At 35.7% G+C, this 22,290-nt stretch overlaps 1 protein-coding gene and 1 long non-coding RNA gene across 2 annotated transcripts; both read left to right on the top strand.

Annotated features, from left to right (window-relative positions):
* Window positions 1-3,384: 3,384 nt before the first annotated feature.
* On the top strand, window positions 3,385-11,516 carry LOC128011253 (uncharacterized). Its single transcript, XR_008182514.1, has 4 exons — window positions 3,385-3,599; window positions 4,764-4,854; window positions 6,208-6,259; window positions 10,490-11,516. It is a non-coding gene; the product is annotated as an uncharacterized LOC128011253 (long non-coding RNA).
* A 2,236-nt stretch (window positions 11,517-13,752) lies between these two features.
* gpr157 (G protein-coupled receptor 157) lies at window positions 13,753-17,865 on the top strand. Its single transcript, XM_052593446.1, has 4 exons — window positions 13,753-14,586; window positions 15,322-15,535; window positions 16,499-16,693; window positions 16,859-17,865. Exons 1-4 carry the CDS (start codon window positions 14,210-14,212, stop codon window positions 17,072-17,074), a joined length of 1,002 nt encoding a protein of 333 aa, XP_052449406.1. The 5' UTR covers window positions 13,753-14,209; the 3' UTR covers window positions 17,075-17,865.
* Window positions 17,866-22,290: the final 4,425 nt, after the last annotated feature.

Genomic DNA, 22,290 nt, shown 5'->3' on the forward strand with positions numbered 1-22,290 from the left:
TTTGCTGTGTTGTCTAGCTTGAAGTACTGAAGCTGCAGTTTGTCGTGCATCCAGAATGCCAGGAAGGGAAAGCGTTAAAAAGCTTGCAGCAGATGGAAAAGTGGAAGTAACGTTTTAGGACGGCCTGGGGAGGATGGAGCATGTGTCAGCTAGCAACTGTCACCACCATAGACTCCTAAGGACACTCGGACAGAAGCTTTTGACAGGATGGTTTAGTCAGGTGCCTGAGATTCTCAGCTTCAAGTGTTTATGAACGTGTGTGTTTCACACTCTCAGTTGGACATTGCAGCACTCTTGCTAACCGTCCCATTCGAGAATGAGAGAGAGTAACTGAAATAAAGCATCGGGGGGACTCATAACTCTTAAACTGCAGGTCTTTTTCTGCTTCAGCTTGCTTTCTATTCAACTATAGATACTACTTATATACTTGAACATGCGCCATATTTTTAAGACTTTGTTGCAACTCTTGTTGGTTCCAGTTTGACTACCTACATACATAAGTGAATGGGCATTGGAGCATAACGTTTATGTTTAAGTGCCTATTGCTTTGAAATGTAATAAGGTTTTGTCATCACACTTTAGCGATTTGTGTAGGTTGAAAGTTGAATGAGCGCTCATAACCAGCACACGAACCCGGCGATGATGAGTTCAACTCAGGTTACGCGCATAGCCTTTCCATCCCCACTGAACATTGAAGAACGGCCGCTGTTGCGTACATTGCAAGCTATAAGGCAGGACTAGATCTGTATACAGCAGGAATGCAAGGAGTGCTATATCACTGTCAGATCCGCTGCCTGACATCATTAGCAGAAACTGCAGTTTCTCTTGGTGCTCACCAAAGGGGGGTGGGGGGGAGGAGATCGCTGCTTAGCCAAAAAGCGTATTGCCGCACTCACCTGATGTTCTTAACACCCATCCTCCCATCTCCTCTTACTCCTCCTCCCCCATGCTCTCCAGAGATCAGTATTGAGGTACAGAAAGACGTGAACGTACAAACCTTACTGTTTTCCCTCCAAAATGGCTACTTTTTGTTGATCACCTTCACCTCGTGAAAAGTTACAGATTGAGAGGAGGAACGAGAGAGAGAGAGAGAGCGGATACCCTGCAGTGTCCTGCAGCACAGTTCCTGCAGTACTGCCAAGACGTGGCAGCAGCTGCAGCAGCAAGAAAGACAGGCAGCTACACGGTCACGTGGATGATGTGAGAAAGAAAAGGAGAAAGCAAGTTAACGGAGAGATGTTACAAAAGTCTTTCGCTCTTGTCTTGAGTTTGGCAGCCCGGATTGTGGATATGCCCTCCTGACAGGATGAGTGAGAGAGAGAAAAGACAGAACAGCTAGATTAGCCTGCTTACACCACCACCTCCCCCCACCGAACCTTAACCCCCCCCCCCCCCCCCCCCCCAACCCAATGGTGCATTGTCCCGTAGTAGTGCTTTAGTTCCGATGATGTAATCAATGCAGCAAGCTTTGATCTTGCTGGAGTAAGGATTCAATGCTTGCCCTCCAACCTCTCATAGTATTGCAAGTATATTTGCGCACAATGTTTAGGGATTTCCTTTATTTCAGTGGCATCCGCCAAGCTACTAATCTGCCAACTAATTAGTGTGGTGTTGTAGAAAATTTCAGGTTCATGAAGGGATTTTTCTGATGACTCAAATAAAACAAGGCCCCAATGAAGCAGAGAGGAGGCCATTGAGCACCCTCTTAATAGCCACTGCAGCATGTGTGTTTTATAGATATCAGCTCTGACACACTAAACCAATAGGTTCAGTACATGTCAAGGATGAAAAGAACAAAATGGACAAATCAGAATGGGGCAAAACAATCAGAAGAGGGGTAAATGAGAAGGATGAAGGTGAGCCACAGGACAGTGTGTGCTGATGGAAATGGAAACGCTGGCATTTGTGACTGTGTTGTTTTTATTGGTAAGGTCATCATTCTTGGACTGCTGCAATCCAGTGAAGTGCAGTCCTAGTACTGTAACACACAGTGGACCAGACTGCAGAGAGAGAGAGAGAGAGAGAGAGAGAGAGAGAGAGAGGCCACAGTGTTACATTTGCTGTGGAGCTGAGCTGTGCGGCTGCACTGCAACTCTGCCTGCTGATGAAGTTTCTCTAGAGTGCTGTGCTCTCTGCGTTGCTGCTCTGGTGCCTCACTTTAATTAAGGGTCTGTGTTTAATTGCTACATAAATAGTGCTGGCTTATATCTGAGAAATCATTTGTGTCGATGCGTATTCCACTAAGGATTCGGGTAAGTGTAAATATTTGTGTAAAAATGATCGGTGAAAATTTGATAATTTGATTAAGCGATGCATGAAGGTTAGATTTTTGTAAATTAGCCTAAAATGTTTTAAATATTTAAAATACGCTATCTTTTTCAATCTTTTTTTTAATGCATTATTAATAGAAATTATTGTTATCCTTATTATGTGCAAATTAGTTTAAATACGTACATTATTTTATTTTTATATAATTTATAATTGTGAAAAAAAAAATTTGCTAAAAATGCATTATACATTTACATTTTTCATAGAGATTATTGTTACAGATTGTATTTTTTACTAATATACATCTTTTAATATATATATATATATATATATATATATATATATATATATATATATATATATATATATATATATATATATATATATATAATTTATTTATTTTATTTGTAGAAAAGTACAGACCTTTAATTTTAACTTTGGTGCAGTATGATTGTGCCACTAGGGGGAGCAGTGTAGGGTCCCTTAAAATCTTCCTCAGGGAACCACTTGAACTTACTGCATATCATTGACAAAAACAGATCTCCTCTACTGTACTCCTCTACAGTTTGTAAGACATTCACTTCTGAAAAGTTGTACAAGTTTTTGGGAGTTTTAATAGATATGTTAATACGTACAAAAAAAAAAAAAAATATATATATATATATATATATATATATATATATATATATATATATATATATCATATGGAGTAAAATATTACCATTCAACTTTTAATGAGGCAAATATTATTCTTGTGTACACTTATGCTACACTCAGAACTTTACTCATTTACTTTCCCACTTGTGTAAATGGGTTGAAATGCTTGTGCACTCAAATAATTGTCCACGTGAATTAAATATAGTAGATTAACACTGTAAATATTGCCCATCATGTTACTAAATATTCTTGACTGGCATAATTGTGTTCTTTCATCATGTCTGTACGTAACACAGCCTGTCTGAGTCACTTATTCATCAACTGTTCTGTTGCGCAGGGACTGTCTGAACATGCTACTGCGTGTAAAGACAGTACAGTGACCTCTGAGAGACAGGTATCTCTGATTTGTAATGTCACCTCTGATGCTAAGTCTTCTCTCTTTGCTCCTCCTCCAGTTTTTGCTGCTGAAGCCCTAGAGCAGAGGGCGCTGTGCAGAGCAACAAGAACATGCCTTGACTTGTACTGGCTTGTCAGGAGGGAGTTGAGGCTTGTGGTCAGCACCAGCAACTCTATTTGCGTTTTCATCCAATTGACCAGTGAAAGAGACAACTGCAATACTGTCGACTGGAGACTATACTGAACTGAATAGATACTGGGACAGACTGAACTGAGAAGTAAGTGTGTCACTCCTCAGGTGTAGCTGGTGTAAGAATAGTGCTTTTAGTCAAAAACTTTTTTTTTTTGCTATTTTATGATCACATTGCACTTAAATGTACATCATTACACTGCATTAAATTCGTTTCTTAATCTGTATTTTTTATTATTATTAATAAACATCTTAAACATGAGAAACTGCATGAGATAAGACTTGTTTTTTTTTATAGAACATATTTTGAATTGAGTAGATTTTTCTAATGCCATTTATTGTTTTAGCATAAATCTAACAACATTTTGTGATGTTTTTTTTATCAAGTGAGAAAAAACTACTTGCCAGTGGGGTCAATGAAACGGAAAACGAGACATCCTTTTATATATAAATAGTTTAAAAATATATTTTTAAATGTTAAATTAATATTTTAATTAAAAATATTTTTCTTTTATTAGATAAAATGGCTATAAAATCAGGTTTTTTTTTTTTTTTACTTTAAAAACATATTAACATCTTAAACAGGAGAACCAAAACTGCATGATATAACAAAACTTGTTTTTAGAAAATACATCTTGAATTAAGTAATAATTAAGAAAAATTTCTCTAATGTCATCTGCAATTTCTTTCGTTTTAAGTGTAAGCATGATGAAATGCAGAGAAGTGTATACTTAAAATGTGAAGAAGAAAAAATATATTCGCTGATGGGGTCAAACAAATTTCTATAGAAATATTTTTTTAATATTTGAAATAAAATATAAGATAAAATACAAAAGATTATTTTGCAGTGTTACACAAAAGAGGTTTATTTTAATTTATGAGCTGCTAAATTTAAACTGCTATATTAGTCATTTGACCCCTCAAACTTTGTCATTGTCAAAAGCCAAGCTTTGCCATTAATTCATTTCTTTAAGAGTCACATTCTTTCTGCCTCTGTGTCTAAATGTAAGCTGATTTTCAGAGATATTATTGATAAACTGTTCAATAACCCTGTACTCATCAGCTCTGGTGCTCCAGCCTCCATCCGTGAACAAATACTGCTGACCTTAAAAATAGAGAAAATCGATCTATAGCAATGGAAGAATCACAGACCTCTTTGTGACTCAGTCTTTTGTGTTGTCCAAACACACATATAAACTGATTGTATAGCAGACTGTATAAAGGTATGTGTTTTTTGTCTTTGATTAAACAGTCTCGACAGGGATATCCCTTCTCTGGAAGATCCCTGACTTCACCTCAGCTAATCAATCCTCTGATGGCATGACCCCGGAGAGAGACAAAAGGTGAGAGGGTTTGCCAGTCTTGTTTTATGGACTGTCTGACGGCTGTACATTTGTTTGGTGGTTACTTCCATGAACCAGTGGTTAACTCACAAGCCCCGCTGCTGTTGCCAGAAGCATCACTGTGCTGATAGTAATGTATTTCACTGGCTGAAAGGTGGGCTGTGTGAATTATTAATGCTTTCTAGCTCTACAAATAGAGCTTGCATTGATCAACAGCCTCTTGGGTGAAGTGATATTGTTTAGGAATGCAATGTTTGCACTTTGTCTCCCCATATAGCTTTTCAAAGACTTCAGGTTCTAGCTTTTTTGGTAAAAAAAAAAAAACTGTTTTTCACCTGTCAGTCCCCTATGACTTTTTCTGGTTTTCCTGGTCTCTTCTTTTATTTAAGGATTTTGGTTTTCACTACTGCTGGATAGTGACATAGAGTCCTTATCATGTCTATGAAAATTTTTGCCTATTTTTCAGCACTCTTTTTCTGAAATAATAGCCAGTGTCAGAACTTAAAGGGATAGTTCACCCAAAAAGGAAAAGTTGATGTTTATCTGCTTACCCCCAGGGCATCCAAGATGAAACTTTGTTTCTTCAGAGCAATGGGGGAATCACGGCTAAAACATACACTAAAACTGTGTTTTTTGCGCAGACCAACCGTTTTGTCTCTTTACAGATTAATGTATCGTCACGAGCCACAGCGTTTAATTTGGTTTTGTTTGTGTATGTTTTTTTGTTTGTTTGTTTTATTGTATTTTTAGCCGTGATTCCATCCACCTCCATTGTAAGTCTTGCAGACTGCAACGGTTTTCTAAAACATCTTGGATGACCTGGGGGTAAGCAGATAAACATAAGATTTTCATTTTTGGGTGACTTTACTTTATCAAGGCTCAGGGCAAAAATGCAACTAAATGTGACAAAAATGTTGAGTGTATTTGACATAGTTTAAAAAAGAATATTCTCTCTAAAAGGTAAAACATGAAAAAGGATTGCAGAGTAGTGGTAAAATTAATTTGAGTTTTTTATTTATTTAACTGTATTTATCGACTGTGGTCTCCAGTGAGCTACACTGTTTAATTTTCCAATATTCTGTTTATATATTATTTCTTCTAACACTAAAGTAATAACTACTACTAAAATCACAGGGGAACTTACTCTCACAGTAATAATGTAATTAGCCGAATAAAGGAACAAACTTGAGAAGTTTTGCTCAGTGACATTTAGCAGTACTTTCTCTTTAAGATGATTAAGTCTGAGGAATGAAATGACTGCTGTTCTATAGACAGAGTGACACAACCGTGGGAGAAAGAGGCCAAGAAAACAACTGTGCCGATGGTGTTCAAAACAAAGTGCTTCTTTTACAGAAATGTATCCAGATGTTCTGGAGAAGATGAGAGACCCTGTGTCAGCAGTAAGGTGAGTGTCTGGTCCTAGTTATTTTATATTTTTTAACTGTCCTTGTTGATATAGATTCATCTTTTTGAGATTACTTTCAGTACTAATTACTAATATCTAATACATATATTCAGTACTAACTACTAATATCTAATACATATATTGCCCAAAATTATAGAAAAGACTAGGTTTTAGAGGGGAAATGCCCATTTAAAGGGACAGTTCACTCAAAATGAAAATTCAAAAAAGCATATGACTTTCTGTGAAACACAACAGAAGATATTTGGAGAAATGTCTCAGTGTTTTTGTCTAAACAGTGGGTGCTAACATTCTTCGAAATATGTTTTTTGTGGATGCTTTAAATTAAAACAATAAATCATGACAATTTTCATTTTTGGGTGAACTATCCCTTTAAGAGATGCTACATACATTAGATGCCTATCTACTGGTTTCAATCCATTTAATTTAAATTTTTTCAAATTGATTAGGCATTCAGATTTAAACCTGCAAACTTTGTGACCCATAAACGCATAAATGTGATCTGTCAGTTAATGCAGCACCTGTGTATCTTGGTACTGATGTGCGTCAGAGATATACTGGCTCACGACATTGCCAGCTGGCAGGTGTGTGTGTATGCGCGTGTGTTTTTCCCCTGCTTCCTGAAAGCCTGTATTAGCGATTACATCAGGCCCAAAGCAGTCAGGAATTCCTGCCATCATGTGGTCTCAGCAAGCCTTCGGCCTCACGAGACAGACACAGGGACACAACACTGCAATTTAGCAACTGCAGCAGAAACCAGATCAAGAGGCGTGTGTTTGTATATGAGTGTGTGTGTGTGGGCAAGTGGGGGTCTGAATGTGTTCACAAGGCACTGCATGGGAAATAATGATTTTCTGCATCTGTGCTGATTTGGGTGGCACAAATGTGGCGGTGTTCTTCTGTTTCTAAAGACCATCAGACAGCTGTGTGCTCATTCATGGGTGTGTGTGTGTTATGTTTGTCTGTCCAAAGAGCCGATCAGATTTCCTCAAAGCAGCCTTCAGATGTGGTCTAATGATACTTTTGGCTGACAGAATTCAAAGCCTTTAATCTGATAATATGTACCAATGTTGGAGATGTCATTTAGCGTGCATCATGTTATATCGCACTAAACACCAACACTCTGACATAATATACACGTCTAGGATCTAAAAAGCCAGCCAAGCAGGACCGACAGGTTGTCACGTCTCAGACAAACAGAAATTCTGATGTACAGTCTGATGGGTTATACACTTCACACATACACACACACACACACACACACACACACACACACACACACACACACACAAAAGTTCATCAGTATTTCGGTTGTAGTTTTAGTTCAATTGAAGAGTTCACCTGAAATGTTCTTCTAAAATGACAATGTTTCTCAGGCTCTTATGTGTTGGTTCAGTAATTTCACTTTAATGACAATGAACAGGTTCTTTTCATTACCATTAAAGTGAAAATAAAACTGAACATAAACATAGGAGCCTGAGAAAAAAAAAGCTCACTTTAGAAGAAACTTTCAGATGGCACTTAGAGGCTTTTTGCACATGAACTCTTCAAATATTTAATATAAATTCTTAAAATTACTTAAGAAACAACCCTGCAGAAGGTATTTGCATAAGGCTTGTTAAAAATTGCGTTATGGGTTTTTTGTGTGTGTGTGTGTCAGTACAGTTATTTAAAAAACTTTGTATAGGGCTTGTTACATACTGTATAATTGTTTCTTGTTAATCTAACAAAATGTAATGCACACTTAAAATTATTATATATATTTTATATATAAGTGTATATTGTTGATCTATATTTTTTTAAGCTTCAATCTAATACTGTTTGATAAAATGCATGCTTCAAAACTTAAAAAAAAACAATAAACATACACATTTATATTTTATATTGATTTTATTATATATTTTATATATAGTTATGTGTTGTTATATGCTATAAATATTAAAATGAAATAATATGTATATAACATTTGTATCAGTGTTTTAGAAAAGTGTTTATTTTAATATAAATATGAAAAAAATAATATGGTTTATAAAATACTGATTTATAAAATTAATTTTAAAAAATGTGGCTTTTAGTTCTATACACTCAGTGAGAAACTTTCCATTTAATGTTTGTTTTTCCTTGTAAACCAGTCTCACTACTCATTTCTTGGTTTGTTAGCTATGGGGTAAAATGTAAAAGCGAAGGGAGCTGCTTAAAGTTTTTTTCTAGGAACCCCCCCCCCCCCCCCCCACGGTGATGTCAGCAGTCATGTGAGGTACTGTAGCAGTCAGCGCAGGCTAAAAGAGTCTCATAATTACAGGTGTGTTTGCTCAGACTCAGATAACGTAGAGGACGCAATGGAATATTGTGTCAGCAGCTGCTGTAAAAGGCTTCACTGGTGCCTCTCGCTCAGACCGAAGAGCGAGGAACAAAGATAATATCACATGCGCTTCTTCGCCCTCTCTTGACCTCAACCTGTTGAGCTCATGCTTTTATTACATGCCATAACTTGTCACCATACTGTACTGCAGAAGAAGAACAAAACAGCTGGGTCACAGTGCCCCTTATTGCTTCAGTATGGGAATTCAGGCATCTGATGACAGTGACTAAGCCTGGTGTGACGCACAGCTAATGCTGCAAGCGCTTCTAGCACATTTGAAAAACCTGATCTTTTTTTACTGTCCTCTGCAGCATTTTTTCAGCACTTTCTTTCTCTCTTTCACTTTTTATTTCTCTTTAATTGTGCCTCCACGTTCTCTTCCTCACTCTTCCGCTCTCCCACGCACACGCTAACTCTCTCCCACTCTCTTTTAAGTCTTCTTGTTAAGTGAGCAGAGGCCCTTCTTCTCTGACAGAGCCCTTAGGAGAGAGGCTGCCTGCCCAAAATAGCTGCACTGTGGGGAATACCAACAGATAGGGCCTTCCTACTGCTTGTGTAGGTGAACAACAAATCAAGACCGGACCTACCCCCGTCATCGCACTCATAAACATATGGCACGCTTGTGCTCTTTCACACACATCCGTTCTCTCAGTTTCTTACAGGCAAATATAGGCTAAACCCATGAACCTAAATTCGACGTTTATTTGAGAATAAGTGAGTCACGGCTCTATTTGCGGTGTAGAGGGTTGAGCATAGTTCGTATAAGTAATAAAGGAAGGTGTGCTCTCCCCTCCCTGAGGTGTGGCGGCCTCTCAAACTGAACTTTGTAAGAGTTCGGTATTTCTCTTTCAGATGTAAGCTTTAGAGGCTTGTTTACATTGGAGGAAGCCTTAGCAAGTTAGCGCTACTGTCGTAAAGTGTAGAGAAAGCGCTACGTCAGTGTATCCACAGGGTGTGTTTTCACCTATCTTGTGATTATTAAAGGTAAGTGTTTTGGGTTCTGTCAAAGGTTATTGTTAAAAGCTAACCTGGAAGTTTATGCCTTTGTGTGTCATGCAGTTATGATGAAATGGCGTCATATGAGAACTGTGATTTCTTTGGGTACTTTCTATCATCAGTTATACAGACGTCATTGTCCCTTTGTACTTAGGTTTAAAAAGAAAAAAAAATGTTATATAAAAAGACATTTTAGACAGTTTTAAAATTATTTTAAACGTATTTATGTGTGTTTTAAGCATAATCTTCCCTCACTTTATGCTATTAAAAATGCATTATTGCAACCTAACCCTAACCTTTTAAAAGTTTGGGTTCAGCACATTTTTTTTCTGTATAAAAATAAAACTTTTATTTAGCAAGGATGCATTCAATTGATTAAATGTAACAGTAAAGACATTTATAATGTTACAGAAGATTTTTAGTCCAAATAAATTAAGGAGTTTCCACATAAACAGTAATGACCACAACTGTTTTCAACACTGATAATAATCAGAAATGTTTCTTGAGAGAATCAAATTAAAATAATTTCTGAAGGATTGTGTGACACTGAAGACTGAAGTAATGGCTGCTGAAAATTCAGCTTTGTGATTACAGAAAAAAAGACAAATTGTATGAAAACTGAAAAGTTATTAGAAAATATTTCACAATATTCCATTTGTTTGTACTGTATTTTGTAATCAAATAAATGCAGTATTAGTAACCTAATACCGAAAAAAAAAATACTGACTGATAAAATAGTTTTCTGAAATGTTAATGCTGTCATTCCCTGTGTTATGTCACACAGTTCTGTTTTCGCATGCAGTGGTGGTGAGGTGTAATAAACTGGAAGTACTTGATGTTTTCTGTGTTTTCAGGAAACCTCTCACCTACCGTCTTTTCTTGGAAAGCAAAAGCAGAACAAAGGCTTATTCTTTCAGGGGAAATCTACCTCTGTCCCTGGCTGTCATACAGGTACTGTGGACATTCCATGAGCAGAGTATTAAAGTGTCCAGAGCTGACCTGCAGGAGACGGCAGAGTCATATACTGGAAGCGTCTACAGTCACCGACAGCTGATGGTGATGGAAGGGAAGAGAGCGAGTGAGGGATGAGGGCCGCTGCTGTGAGTGGTTCTCTGGCAGTGTCTTAGCTGGTTGTTGTGTGGAGTGAGAACGAAGCAATCAGCAAGTATACTGCCGCAGAAACTCGTCACCTTGGGAGGCCCATCCATCCGAGGAACCCACCCGCACTCAGAGGCTGGAGAGAGACAAGAAAAGAGAAACCTCAGTCTGTGCTCATTATCAAGCTTCTCTACCCATTCATTCTTCTTCTAATTGTGAGTGTCAGCTTTTGTTTATTGGCACCGCTGCTTAAACACGTACAGTGACTTGAGTGTTTCAAGTGAAAGATTGGTTCATGTATGTTTTCTCTTATTTTCTATGACATTGCTGTCATAGTTTAGATCGGTCTGTTCCCTTTCTTTCTTCTTCCATGAGATCAGGAGTGAATCATTCAGTGTTATTGTGAATATCAGCTGACCAGATTTCACAGTTTCGGTATTGGTATGACTTGGCCTGTTTATACTTGGCCTATATTTAGCTTACAATCTGATGACATATTAGTACTGTGCTGTGATGTGTTTATGTATAAGTTTGATGAAGGACCAAAACATTAATCATATGATAAACCAAAAATTCTACTCATTTACTTTTCACTTACACACTAAAAATAGAGAGAATGTATAAGTGAAAGAAAGTTATGTATAAAATTCACTTCATTTAAAAAAAAATATTTTGTAATTTTTTGTAATATTTTTGTATCAATATTCATTTTAAAAATGATCTCTAACAAAATATATAAAAATTCTATATAAATGCATTTTTTTTATCCAAATAACAATAAAAACAAACAAAAATTATTGTCATGTTGTGTTATTTCACTATTTCTGATGTATGTTTAGTCTTTAAAGCAGTTTTAACTTGATTAATTTGATTAGTGGTTGGGTTTCGGTTGTTGATCTTCAAAAGAGCAGTTTATTCAGGTGAACGAAATGCCTGTAACTCACCTGAGGTTTTGATGTAATCACATTAGTGTGGCAGTAAGTTTGAACTTGTCCAGAAACCTGGAAATCAGTTTAGTGAGGTCTTTCACAATGTAGTAAAGCAAATGTTTTAATCATAACCTTAAAGTGTGATTTTAATACTGTGAAATGGAGTGTAACTTAATATCACAAACATTAATGTTAATTTAAAAGGTATGTTAAACACCACGTGTGTGTGTGTGTGTGTGTACGTATAGAGAGTGAGAGAGGAGCAATTATAGCAAATTAATCCAAATAAAGTGTTTGAATATTTGTCCTGTAGGCCACTTACTAGACTGGATCTTAACAGACGGTGTCAATAAAAAATGTTATGCACAAAACAATATCCATGATAAATGCCCAACTCCCAACAATCGTTGTTTCAGTTGTATAGTAACTTATGGTACTTTGCATTTTATTGTAGTTTATCTCTTGAGTCTGAATTGTGTTATGTCAGTGGCTCTGGAGTTTAATTTATATTATCTGTGATAGACTCAAACTGAACTTGAATATATCAGTATGCAAAACAGATTTTTTTACTTAGTCCTTCTCAATTATATTTTACATTAAATTACACAGCATAGAATACAATAAAATATATAACAATACATAATAAAATATATTAAAATATATATTGCTCCCTAGGCACTGGAGCAAAAATGACTGTCCACTGTGTGTTCATGGTGTGTGTGTTTGCACTTGGATGGGTTAAATTCAGAGCACCAATTCAGAGTATGGGTTACCATACTTGGCAAAATGTCACAACTTTCACTTTCTTTACTTTCTATATGATTCAACACAGTTAAAATAAAAGGATTCCCCATTTGTGGCATATTTATGTTGGTGATGTCTGTCAAGCATAAGAGTATCTTTGAGAGCAAAAAAAAAAAAAAAAAAAAACCTGCACTTTTTGAAATTGTTAAACTCACATGGAGTAATGAGAATAAGAAAGTGAAATTCCTCTAAATAGCACTCTGCATGCACAGCTCACAGAGGCGATGGGAAGAAAACTATAGGTTGCCTTAAATGGAGGATCAAGCAAAGCATTGATTTTTTTTCTCTTCTCCACTTTCCTCCTCTCTGCCTGAAATAAAACGATGCACCACATTGGGACAGAATGCTGCAGTACTCCAGGAAGCAGTATTCTAAGAAAACATTACTGCTCTCCTGGTGACAGTGTGATAAAAGGAGATGCATTTATCTAAAATTAATCCTGGCCTAAATTATAGAAATCCACAATAAGACGAAATATTATTTATTTATTTATTTTACAAAAACACCATCTCTCTCCAAAAATTTTCATTATGATAGATAAAAAAATAACGATATAAAGAGGTTAAAAGAAAAGAGACCAAGATCTTAAAGCTTGATGGAAGTTCACATTGCGCCATCTAATGGCGTATTATAGTTATTTCATGTATTTAATTGTCAATAATTGCAGGCACATTTGCAATGGCGCATTGCTTGCACACATACTTTTACCAAACTCTCTCAGTTCCATTTGGAATGTTGGAACACAGTTCCAACATCTAATAATATTTCCGGGTGAATGACATTTTGTTGAAAATGATATACGTTCTAAAGAAAAAATTATGTTTGTAATCTCACAAAAAATAACCATGGTTTTATTACAATAAATAAATAGATAGATAAATAAATAACAACCTTTTAGTTAAACCATAGTAACCACAAATTAACCATGGTTTTGCAACATTAATAGTTTAACCACGGGATTTGTAGTAAAACTGTGGTTATACAAATGGTGGTCAATATGCCAAAAACATGGTTCCTACAATTTTACTATAATAAAACCATTGTTAATATTCGTTAGTAGGCTACTGGTGTTTATTAGAAGTTCGTGAATATTTTATGTGAAATTCAAATGTTCCCGTGATATATATAAATCCTATTTACTGTCGTTTGTGAGAATTTACTTTCTTTCTGGAGTCTCTTTTCAGCCTTGTGAATGGTTCATGTCCCCGTCTACTTGCGTGACGTTGAAACCAGCAGAAAGAGTCATTATAGTAAATGATTCTGTATGAATCTTTTTAGTGTTTTGAATCAAAGGATTCACTTGATGAATCACTCTCTAATACTAGTGACTTAACCTTCTCAAACTGTTAAACTCAAAAACAAAGTTCTTGAGTTCGTTAGCTTAGATTTCAAGGTTGGCCACACGTTTAGTCTGTTTTATGACAAAAACACACGTTTAGTGGGCTATATAGTAACAAATATTGACGCGAAATTCTACAAGTTTTGATTTGTTATTTTCAAGACATTGTTTCACTGCCTCAGCAGTTTTGAAGAGGCTGTTGGACTGGCTCTCGTTAAGCCTCTGGATCTTAAAGCCCGTCCTGTTTTTCAAGGTAATGCTCTGTCAAGGGAAAAGTGGACTGGAAATCTCTTCGGGTTAAAAGTGGATTCGATACTTTAAATACGACTCGACTTTACCAAACAACGAACAAACAAACAAACAAACTAGGCGTTAGTAGATTTTAAAGTCTTGAAGTAGAAACTATGGCCGAGACGAACCAGACCGAGGTGTATGTTTACGAACAGGTTGTTATCCTGACATCCTGTGCACTTTCGTTTTTTGGGTCACTTTTAATCATATGCACATTTGCAATATGGCACGATCTGAGAACTACACCGAGAAAACTGCTCGTGTATCTTTCTGTCGCTGACCTTCTGTCTGCACTCTCTTACTTTTACGGAGTTTTGAGGATTTTTGACTCTGATTCTGGGGATTGTATTGCGCAAGGAGCCATTTCCACATTCGCCAACACCAGCTCATTCTTCTGGACCGTGGCTATTGCCATTTACTTATACGTTTTTATTGTGAGGTCCAGCCAGAGACAGGCCGACAACTTGGTGCTGTATTTTCATCTTATCAGGTAAATTCTACAAAGCGTTTCTTCACAGCCAGGAAATTCTTAAAGGAACAGTTCACCCCAGAAATAGTCATTCAAAATTCTTTAAACATTTACTCACCATTGTGGTCTACCAAAACTGTATGAATTTTCTTCTGTGAAAAACAAAAGCAGACGTTTTAAGAACGACTGAGTCATTGTTCACTTTAATAATAATATGGTGAAAATATCGTTTTAAAACTTAAAGTGGTTGTTTATAATGTCAATTAAGCGATGTTTTTTTAACATTATCTTTCAGTTTAATGTTAAACATTGTTTATTAACTGTATAGTATTTATTAAATTTATTAGTTAAAGTGTAGTTTCTTTAAATCAAATCAATCAAATGTACAAAATCCTTTTAGATAATTTCTTCCGTTCTGATATGGAATATTTGTACTTTTTACAAATTAATAAAAAAAATGTTATGTAATCTTAATGTTTCAGAAATAAAATGTTCATGTGCATATGTCATGCTTGTTTTTTATTTGATTTACAAGTAGACAGGAGATTGTATCCATATTTCCTATATATGACAGTGTTTTAGGAAATGAAAGGAGATTATTTATATAATTTTTATAATATTTTGCCTTCAGAAACATCCTTTAAGCTACTCTAAGATTGTAGACAGTGAGTGGTCTGTGTAAGAAGGGAAGGTCTGGTTTTGCAGCCTGTGGATGTCTGTTTACATTCTGATCTTGTGATTTGTGGTTTGTTTCAGCTGGGGCGTTCCTCTTGCCATCACTGTGGCAGCCCTGTCCCTGCACAAGATCGGCTATGACGCCTCTGAGGTGTCTGTTGGCTGGTGCTGGGTGAACATCCAGGCTGAAGACCATGTGCTGTGGATGCTGCTCACGGGAAAGATCTGGGAGTTCATTGCCTATGTCACACTGCCAGTCCTGTACATCCTTATAAAGATACACATTCACAATGCAGTAAGTCCACCATGGCTCGTAACATTACAGCTTAGCAGAGGTTTGCATGACATTTTCATAAACTCATAATGTGCGCAACGGGCATGTAATATCTGGAATAATTCCCAGAACTAATGTATCAGGGAAATATCATAAAATAGTGATAGACCTGGAAATTTCATGGATATTAATAAAGTTTTAAAAGGTCATGGAGGTTTTGGTCATCAATAGGTTTTACTAGTTATGGTGATCCATTAAATATTTCAAAGGCTACACATTGTGAGTGCAACATTTAAAAAAAATATATATATTAAAATTAATTTGGATAAGTTATGGGAATTAACTGGTAAAACGGGGTAGGAACCCTATAAAGTTAATTGTTGAGAAAATTAAATACTATGCAAACAATATTAAAGACCGGTCCACATTCCTTGTCATAGTAGCACAACTGCATTCTGCAAACCTTATCTTATTCCCACCAAGGTGGAATTTCCAATCAAATCAATAATAACATGAAATACTGCAATTTAAAATAGCTGGTTACATTTTAAAATGTTATTTATTCCCGTAATGGCAAAGCTGAATTTTTTGCAGTCATTACTTCAGTCTTCATTGTCACATGATCCTTCAGAAATCCTTCTAATATGCTGATTTTGGTGGTAAAGAAACATTTTCTTATTATAAATGTTGAAAATAGTAGTTAGTAGTTTGAGAACAGCATTTAAAAATGGTAAAAATTCTCCTTCCTGTCACTTTTAAACAATTTAATGATCATTCTTTAATTCTGGATTAACTCTTGCTGAACAAAACCATTAATTTTATTCATTTAAAAACATTTATAGATCACAAACTTTTGAATAGTAGAGCAGGCAGCCCATATGACTTTCTTCTATGCAGGAATTTTAAATTTAGGTGAACTTTTTCTGTAAGACTACAGAATTCTGATCCCTTTTTTATGTCCCTTTTCTCCTTGATGTATTTCAGCATGCAGCTCTGTCCGAGTACCGTCCCATCCTGACCAGCAGCCCTGTCTCTAACTCGCTGTCTTCCATGGCAGACAGGAAGCTCACCCTCATCCCCATCATCTTCATCATGCTCCGCATCTGGAGCACCGTCCGCTTCCTGCTCCTGCTGACTGACTCCCCTGCAGGACACAACCCTGTGCTGGTCACCTTGCATGTGAGTCACCCGGTTCCACTTAGTTAGCCCGAAATTAACTTAATTTACTTCCACCTGAAGTCCCATTCATGCAGTTTATTTGTATACTTCATCAAAGTCATTTATCTGTACTTGCCTTTATTGCATTCGGCAACCCACTTATTCTGATTTCATTGTATTTAATAGGGAATTGGAAACAGCTTTCAAGGAGCTGCGAACTGCATCATGTTTGTGCTGTTGACTCCCTCAGTTCGCTCACGTCTGGTGGCTGTGCTGTGCTGCAGAGGTCAGGACAGACACTGGCATACAGATTCAGTGTCCCAGAATAGGGCAAGTGCACATACGCCTTCACACAGAGAGGAAAACACCAACCCCCAAACCAGGGAGAACAGTGAGGGGTAACAGCTTCTAGGATCCTCCATCTGCTGCAGTACATTAAACACTATCTGAATCGAGTGAAAGCTCTGACTTTACAGCTCTCTGTTGTGGTTGTTGGAGTTACATCGGAGCCTTACATTAGCTTTCTTGTTTGACCAAGCGCCTTCACGGATTACAGGGGACTGCGGTCACATGCACAAAACCCGCAGAGCATGGAACACAAACGCACTTACTGTTACTGGTTTAGCTCAGCACTTTTGGTGGGAGGCTTTCTGTCTTCCAAATCTGTTCTGTCTTCCATATCTCATGTTCACTTTAATAGAAATAAGATCTGTAGCTCAGGGGGAAGCGAGGGATACAGCATTTTATTAACTAGTGACCAAAATGGCAAATGTACTGTGAAGTGTTTTTACAAGGGATTTCTTCCCTCTTTCTCCCAATGAAGCATTCTTAATGCAATGTCATTACTGTGCATTTCATTTAATTTTTAATTTTAAACCAAGAATTATCTGTATTGTGTTGTATTTATATGTACAAAAATGTATAGGATTGCTTTTGCCGTATATGTATGCATTAATGTCATAATCAAATGTATTTTTCTCATCGCTTTTCTATGTATAAAGTCACACGCACTAGTTCGCAACATGCACTTTTATTGTTATTTCACACAATGCCTTAAAAATACATATGACACAATGGGGAAGAAGTGCCTTTTAAACTATGTATATTATTAATTATGTAGTTATGAATTTGTATTATAGTTAGATTTTATCAACATATCAATTTATTTCAATAAAACGATTCATTACCCGCTAGATTGTTATTTTATTATTTTTATATACTATTCTTGTTTTCATAAATATTTTGAATTAGTTTTTGTTTTTGAAGTTTTCTTTTAGTTTGATTTTTGAAGTCTTTTTCAAAGTCGTTTTCACTGGAAAATTCAGCTAGGACATTTTGGTGAAACTTTACAAGGTCAAACAAATTTAAAAATGAAACAATTCAAAAATGTTCATATACAAAGATGAATAATTTACAATAAGATTGATAACATGTATTTGTTTGCAAAGACAGAATTTTAATTTAATGTGGACCTTATTTATTTATTTATTTATTTATTATTTAAGCTTCACATCCATAAAACAGTTGGCGACGTCTCCCATCATGAAGGTTATGGAGAGAATCTGCTTGGTAATGATCTGTAAATTATGAAATGATTGCACCAGCACATTCCCTCAATCCTTGACATTCAGTTGAGTCTCGTTTGACGTTGGCTAATATGCATTTAGAGTGGAGATGAGCTGTATCTGAGCTTCTCTAAATATTTGATAATACATGCCGTGTAAGAGACTCAGTCTATGCCAGTTTCACTACAGTGAGGATTCAGAGCGACTTCTCCATTATCTCAGCATGATATCAGATCTGCTTTCAGTTAAAAAAAGAGGAACTATACCGAGGATAGCTGGGAAAAGGGCACAAGCTGAATACAATGGCAAATGTTGTGCTGATTGGTTATGTGAGCTGAGGGAAGTGGATGTTGTATATATGCCAACTCTTGGTACAGTATTGCTAACCCTGAGGCAGCGTCAGCTGACAAGCCAGTCCTATGAGCGGCTCATAACAGCAGATTATTGAGTGGAAACTGCAAACATGGCTCAACAGTCATTTTTGAAGCTTGTATCATTAATTTTGGCATGAACACAAGTGTAGCGTTATGTTTCACTGGCAAGCTGGGACAGAACAATCATATATTTCAGTGTTTCATATTAGGGGCTTGTCACTTAAAGCACAAAATTAACAAACGTGTTTACCACAGTGATAAACGGAATGGATTCACATTTAAGCACTTAGAATGTATTTTTGACATTTCTCTCAGTTGTGTGTGTGTGTGTGTGTGTGGTTTAATCAATAGCAAATATTAAATTAATAGCAAATGTAGTTGTTTATCTTCTGAGAATTTGATTTCATAAGCCTAATTTAAATTCATAATATATTTTCAGAATGATTTTAATTTAATTTATTTAATTCATCATAATATATATCACATTTGATCATTAGAAATACAATTGAGATTCGATCTTAAAAACAAAATCACATATTGTGTGTGTGTAAACTTGATTTATTTTCAAAGATACATTTTCATATTAACATGTATTTCCCCCTCTCTGTTCTGGAATTTTTTTATTCATGGTTTTGGGAAAGTCACGTAATACTTAACCTTTTCTTGTTCACTCCGGTGTCCATCTCTTGGGTGCATTACAGCCCTTAGTGGGTGTCTGCAATGACTGCATATCACTGCAGAGGACAGCCCCTAAAGGAGAGCTTCTTTAAACCTGCACACACTCCTGACTGTGAGGACACACACCTCACCACAATCCCCAGTGGGGTGTTCAGCCCTCGACCTGCTGAAATAAACAGCTGAGGATCTCTGTTTAAGTTGATGAGGTCCAATCAATTTGATTAATGAGTTGCTGAAGGAGGAATGGGAATGAGAGAATCTGCAGTGCTGCACTGCAGGAGGGAGCAGATACTGGTCAGAGAGAGACCCCTGCTGTCCGTGGATGCTGCTTTTTCTCAAAAATGGCTCTGTATTGGGTCAAACATTTTATGGCATAGACCTGATCTATTTTCAGGGGGGTTTTTTATACTCTTTTGTGAAATAAAATAATCGTTTTGTTGTTTGTATAATTTTTTTTATTATTTTTATTTAAGTAGATGCTACTTTTTAATTTGAATAAACTAGTGATGCCATTTTTCCCCCAATGAAATGAAAAGATAAGCAACACACAATCTATTCAAGACAACTCTGAACAACTCTGTATGGCCTACAGCAGGTAAAGACGTTAAATCACTTAACCATAGTAGCCTATAGCAAAACCTTGGGCATGTACTTTGGGCAACGTGTTTTTTCAGCATGTCCCATATTATTCAAACAACTATACTACAATGTATGTAAGTTCAAGGGACAATACGTTATTATAAAACATTTGGTATGTTTTTCATAAGACGTGTTTTCTAGGTAGGGGTAATACAGGACAAAATAACAAATCTCTCTCTGTTTTTCTAATTATAGATCATATATGTGCAGAGAGATTTTTTAAAAAAAAAACTTAATAATTAAAGGAAAGCTATTCTAAATAATTAGCTTTATGCAGCTTGGAAAATTGCTTTTTTAAAGTGTCTTTCCCAACATCACTGGTGCCAGAGTAAGTTTCTCGCAGATCCCTTTTAGAGACTCAAACATATCTGACAATGATGCATTTGTTGAAACACCACAGGAATAAAGCTGCCATATGTTTTAGATGTTTAATTTGATTTAAATTGGGTATTAAGGTAAAAAAATGTATTATATACATTTAATCAGACACCATGCTGTGCATACGCAGTCAGTGTTGCTGTAACAAACAAAGCTTAGCATTTGTTGATATTTAGTGGAGAACAACAGCCTGGGTCAGAGGTCACCAATTAGTGGGCTGCAGTCCATATTCAGATCCCAGACTGGTTCACTTTTTACAGTGTGTCCAAGACAATACTATCTTCATTCTTTCATTTGACTTGGGTTTAGTCTGTTTAATCAATTTGGCCTACTGTATTTATGATTATTATTTCGTATATTGCCACCAACCTAGAAATTTACAATAAATATTCCTGAATTGCACATTGTTTAACTGCATCACCATACAAGATATTCTGTCCTAAAATAGTTTAAGTTATGATTGGCCGGAACTTGGTTGGAAAGGAAATTTAGAGATCTGGCTTCTTCAGACAAGGGGAATACCTCTCTCTGTGTGTGTGTGTGTGTGTGTGTGTGTGTGTGTGTTTCTTTCTGCTTGTTTTATTAACTCAGCAGTAGTGGAGCTGAGAAAATTAAATATGAATATTCCTTTTCAAAGTGTTACTGAAATCCCTTTGTTTCGGACTACACTGTTTTTCCTTTAGAACATGACACTGAGTAATTATACAATTACAAACTCCAGAAGATGTTCTGATAAGTCAATGGATATATTAATTTCATAACTTAGGTGTAAACCAGTGTTCTTATTATAGGTTCTTAATTAAAATACGCTAATTTGCAGGCTGTGTGTGAAGTCCTGGCTTTAGAGGTCTTTTAGAGGACAACAAGCATTTATATATATATATATATATATATATATATATATATATATATATATATATAACATTTTATTTATTTTATTTATTCATAATTTTATTTTATATATATATATATATATATATATATATATATATATATATATATATATATATATATATATATATATATATATATATATATATATATAATTTTATTTTATATATATATTTATATAATTTTATATATTTTGTATATATACTGTTTTAGAGACCTAAAAACCGCAGCATTAATTTTTGTATTACTAATTTGTTTTCCTTGTCTTTAAAAATCTGTAATAATTCATTTAATTATTTTAATGGGAATAGTTTGAGTTACATGTTTTAGATGAGACAAAAACTGCTTGTCATGTACATTTGCAAAAAACTCTTTTCACCTGTAAGGGGCGCATATGTTCTCCCAGGATTCATGTTAGTTTTTTAGTATTTATGAAAAAAAAAAAAAAGCAAACTACTTACAAATTAAAAGCATTGTTTGCCAACCTTTTTGCTGCCAGCACTACCTTATAATTATTACAGCCCTGAATGAACCCAGAATACACATGCAAATGGATTTTGTATATATTGAACAGTGTTGCCATGGCAATTTATTAAAGTAAGAGTAAAAAAGGAACCAGTAATGTTCTTATATTTGTTAAAGTGCATTATCCAAGCTCTTCAAAACTTTTAATATATGAAGAACAAGTCATTCTGAGGAAACATGCTTATTTTCATGAAATTTACAATGCATTATTGATAAAAGAAAATTAAAAACACTCTTAGACATCGATCTCATTCTACCTCAATGTGTGTGGGGTGGAGAGGTGAGAGAGATAGAGCGAAAGAGAGAGAGAGATAATTTTTTGAGAATTTATAACACATTATAAACACTTTATTATATTATCCCATAATCTCAGCAAAAGACAATGCATCATTGTCAACCCAACACAGCAACTTCTACACTGTTCAAATGTCCTCAAAATGTTCCACCTTCTTCATAGATAGATAAAAAATAAAATCATGCCTTACTCTTGCTGTTATGAGTCCTTAAAAAACCAATTCAATTATGTATTTTGAGTCTTGTAGAATCTTGTATCTAGTGTGTGTGGAGG

Source organism: Carassius gibelio, chromosome B23 (genome assembly GCF_023724105.1).
Source record: "Carassius gibelio isolate Cgi1373 ecotype wild population from Czech Republic chromosome B23, carGib1.2-hapl.c, whole genome shotgun sequence".
Classification (NCBI taxonomy): Eukaryota; Metazoa; Chordata; class Actinopteri; order Cypriniformes; family Cyprinidae; genus Carassius; species Carassius gibelio.

Coding starts and splice junctions, on each gene's coding strand:
- gpr157 (XM_052593446.1), top strand. CDS start 14,210: ATGGCCGAGACGAACCAGACCGAGGTGTATGTTTACGAACAGGTTGTT. Junction 14,587..15,321: donor CTGTATTTTCATCTTATCAG/GTAAATTCTACA, acceptor GGTTTGTTTCAG/CTGGGGCGTTCCTCTTGCCA. Junction 15,536..16,498: donor AGATACACATTCACAATGCA/GTAAGTCCACCA, acceptor GATGTATTTCAG/CATGCAGCTCTGTCCGAGTA.